General features: G+C 31.6%; 1 protein-coding gene across 1 annotated transcript; it reads left to right on the top strand.

The window, feature by feature from the left end:
• On the top strand, positions 1,568-4,231 carry LOC107624382 (UDP-glycosyltransferase 83A1). Its single transcript, XM_016326880.2, has 2 exons — positions 1,568-2,312; positions 3,262-4,231. The coding sequence occupies exons 1-2, from the start codon at positions 1,832-1,834 to the stop codon at positions 4,140-4,142; spliced, it is 1,362 nt and encodes a 453-aa protein (XP_016182366.1). The 5' UTR covers positions 1,568-1,831; the 3' UTR covers positions 4,143-4,231.

Below are 4,324 nucleotides of genomic sequence, written 5' to 3'. Positions count from 1 at the left end.
ATCGCAATAGACCACCCCATGTGAATCTAGCAAGTCACTGTAACAATGTTCCTAATTGCCACAAAAAAGTGGGCAAAGGCATAAAAAATTGCCAAAGTAAAAATGTCAGTGTCTTGCTCTCAATTGGAGGTGCTAGTGAAGGCTATCGATTATCATCTGCTCATCATGCTAACCGTTTAGCGGATTACTTATGGAATAACTTTTTGGGGGGACAATCAAGCCAAAGGTATGTAACTCAAAAACTAAAAAATATATATGTGCATCCTTAAAATTAGTTCAATTCAACTAGGTATTCTTTAAAAATGGTACAATATTCAGCATTTTATTACAATAATTTAAAAAAATTAAAATAAACACATCTAAAAATTATAAATAAATTTATTGTCTTTTTAAAATTAAATACACATTTAAAATACAATCTAAAAAAACTAAAATTTAAAATTTAAATTTTAAATTTCTATTTCAGATTTAATATATTTAATTATTAATATATTATAATTTAAATACATATCTAAAAATCAAATTATTCAAAATTCAAAATTTTGATTTTAAAATTATAAAATAAATCTTAAACCATCAAATTATGAACTAAACCCGTACAAATTACTCAAAGAAGCAGAGAGAAGTCACGTTTGCCCCCACATCGAAAACCCAGAGGCGCACATTGAGAAGTCATCCTCAGCCGTCGTTCATCCGCGCCATCTTCCTCTTCTGCGCTCATCCTCAACGCTGCCTTCCTCCTTCTCGGCGTTCATTCACAACGCCACATTTCCCTTCGTCAACACTCATCTTCGTCACCGTCTTCCTCCTCCTCGTCACCGTTTTTAAGAAAAAGGTTTTAGAATAGAAAAGAATAAGAGAGATAATTTTTAAGAAGAAAAGATACAATTTCTAATTTTTTGTTTATCAATTACATTTCTATTAAAATTAGTAGTATCAAAAAATATTTTAAATTTAATATTATCAAGAAAAAATAAAAAATTTTATATAAAGACTAATTTGATTAATTTTTAAAGTTTTAGGGATGAGAATGGCTTATGTTTAGACTTTTAGAAACTTTTTTTATTATAAATAATATTTTTTACATGTCAAGTGACACGTGACGTGTTAGGTGTCACTGATCTGACACGTTAACTAATCATCTTGTGACATGTAGTATTAACTTACTACGTCATCATGCCATGTAACATTTAACGTGATACGTCATCATCTAACTGAGGAAAGAATTAATATGACTTACGTTTTATCTTTTAGAGACTAATATGACTAAAAAATTCATTTGAAGATTAATTTAAAAAATAAATTTTATTAAATTCTAGCCAGCATGTAACCAGCAAAGAAAAGTGAGCAATTGAATGAAATCTCACACCATTAAAACCATCATTAATAGCTATTTGATGACTACAAATCACAAAAGTTACTGGCATTCCTCGTAAATTTAATTATTAACCCAAAATCTTAAATTTGTAGTATGTCATTGAAACAACTGATGTCATGAGAAAGAGAAAAAAGAAAAGTAGAACTTTGTATCCCTAAGAAAATTATAACACGTTACTTCTGTAGATGTTATGATAACTCCACGATAGACTTTTCCTTATATTAAAATAGTAATACAAAAGATGATAGGTCTCGAGAGTGTGACTGATGAGTAGTGTAACATTCACCGCACATTCCTTGGAAAAATCTAAAAAATCTCCACCCAGTACACCAAGGAATAGATACATATATCTAAACGGTAAAACCGCAATGATAAATAAAGAAAGGGAGAATAATCAAACTCATTGGAACACAAAATTAAAAGTGAAAAAAATACAAAGGTGTAATCATCGTGATGAGCACCCCAACAGTGCTAGTTCTACCATCTCCAACTCAAGGGCATGTAAACCCCATGATGATCCTTTCACATAAGCTGGTTGATCATGGATGCAATATCATCTTTGTCAACTCAGACTTCAACCATAAGAGAGTAGTCAGATCCATGGACAACAACAATGAATCATCTTCACCAATAAAATTGGTGTCAATCTCAGATGGGTTGGGACCTGACCATGACAGAGTCGATCTAGGAGAGTTATGCGACTCCATGTTGAGGACCATGCCTTCAGAGCTTGAGAAGCTGATAGAAGATCTTCAAATGAACGAGGGCATTAAAGTAACTTGCGTTGTTGCTGATGTGTTCATGGGTTGGGCTTTGGAAGTTGCAAGCAAAATGGGAATCAAAGGTGCATTCTTTTGGCCTACGGCAGCATCACTGTTTGTGTTGCAGTATAACGCCTCCAACCTTGTTGCTGATGGCATCTTAGACTCTGATGGTAATTTAATATTAATTGACACCTCACCAACTTGCATTAGTTTATGAATAAGCTAAGCATTCAATTCTTTTTGTTAACTAAATTTAATTAAATTGGTCTAACATAACAAAAATTAGTTATGGTTAACATTATTCCAGATCTTATTATTTAACTTAATTAAACTTGATTTATAAGAAAATTTAGATGTGTAGTATTACTCTTAAGTTTATATATATGTAAATAAATGCACTATAGTATACTACATACTCCTATATACTTCAGTCACCAAAAAAGAAAAATACTCCTATATACTTCTATCAGAGTCCATTGCTAAATATAGTAGACATGTAGATTTCTTAACTATAGACCTGAAGTTAGAATTTTAGAAAATTCCCATTTTCTTAATGAAACTACAGTAGTCAAATTAAAATAATTAAGTTCTTTGTAATAAAAGTTGAATGCTAGTGGTTAAATGACTTAAATCAAGATAAAAAAAATCATTTAATCATTTTTTTTGTTGGGATATATATGCAGCAATGATACCAGTTATTTAAAGTCACATCATGTTAAAAAAAATAAACTTAACTTTGAAATTATCATTTTCCGGTGGTTTTGTATCTAAATCAAAATTATTTGTTATACATTTTAAATACTTGAACATCAATGTAATATGTTGGTTCAAAAAATATATTAAAAAAATTATTCTTTCATCATTGGCATTGATGTACGATTTCTTTGAAAATATGGTATATAAGTAAAAACTCACGTACGTACAGTCAACTTCAATTCATGTGAAATTGATAGTTGAGAGCCGTTAAATAATTTAATTGATTAGACTAAATTTTTATTTAACGATTTTTAATTATCAATTTCACGTGAAGTTAACTGAACTTGAATTTCCTTCTATCCGACATGTATTTCTTATTTTCTTTGGTCACAAAGTAAGAGTTTATCTTGTTTCGAATTGCAGGATTTCCAATCTCAGAAAAACCATTGTGGTTATCCTCTTGCATTCCAACTATGGATATTAAAGTCTCTTGGTGGCTAAATATGTTCGACCCGTTTGTTGGAAAGCAAATGTTTAAGTATGCGACGCATTGTATGCGTAATTCAAATTTGACCGAGTGGTTCCTCTGTAACAGCACACCAGAACTTGAACCTGAAGCATTTTCCTTATTACCAAACATATTATCTCCAATAGGTCCATTATTGACACCTAACAACAACAATACAATATCAGTAGGACAATTCTGGGAAGAAGATATATCTTGCATGAGTTGGTTAGATCAGCAACCTCAATGTTCTGTAGTTTATGTTGCTTTTGGAAGTCACACTCTCTTTAATCAAACACAATTTACAGAACTTGCACTTGCACTTGAACTTACCAATAGACCCTTTCTCTGGGTTGTGCGTCAAGATCCCAATTGCACCAATAAGGTGTCTCTCCCTCCCGAATTTAAGGGTTATAAAGGTAAAATAATTGGATGGGCTCCACAAAAGATGGTATTGAGCCACCCTGCCATAGCTTGTTTTGTGAGTCATTGCGGTTGGAATTCGACCATAGAAGCTTTGTCTAATGGGGTACCTCTCCTGTGTTGGCCATATTTTGGTGACCAGTTTTTCAATAAGAATTATATTTGTGATGCATTGAAAGTTGGAATGGCATTTGATTCGGATGAAAATGGAATGATCTCACGTGGAGAGATAAAAGAGAAAGTGGATCAGTTGCTTAGTAATGAGAACACAAGATCAAGGTCTCATAAGCTGATGGAAAAACTAAAGCACAACATGGAAGAAGGAAGTACTTCTTCAACGAACTTAAGCAGGTTTTTCACTTGGTTGAAAGGATAATTAAGGGTTAGCTAGTTGCCTTGTTATGATTATGTAATAATAAGAAAAACTGTTCACGAGTTTTTTATGCGACATTGTTGTTAGTATAATCATTCTTTGCATGGTTGTTAAATGAATTTAAAAAAAAAAATGTTTTAAAAACAATTTTTTTTTTCAAGATATGCACAGGAGGTTATCTCTTT

The sequence above is a fragment of the Arachis ipaensis genome, chromosome B10, assembly GCF_000816755.2.
Source record: "Arachis ipaensis cultivar K30076 chromosome B10, Araip1.1, whole genome shotgun sequence".
In the NCBI taxonomy this organism is placed as follows: Eukaryota; Viridiplantae; Streptophyta; class Magnoliopsida; order Fabales; family Fabaceae; genus Arachis; species Arachis ipaensis.
The sequence above is the reverse complement of the archived record's forward strand: the minus strand, read 5'-3'. Positions and strand labels throughout refer to the sequence as shown.

Excerpts from the sequence above, each read along its gene's own strand:
- LOC107624382 (XM_016326880.2), top strand. The coding sequence starts at position 1,832 with ATGAGCACCCCAACAGTGCTAGTTCTACCATCTCCAACTCAAGGGCAT. Across the intron at positions 2,313-3,261 it reads TGGCATCTTAGACTCTGATG|GATTTCCAATCTCAGAAAAA; the intron begins GTAATTTAATAT and ends TTCGAATTGCAG.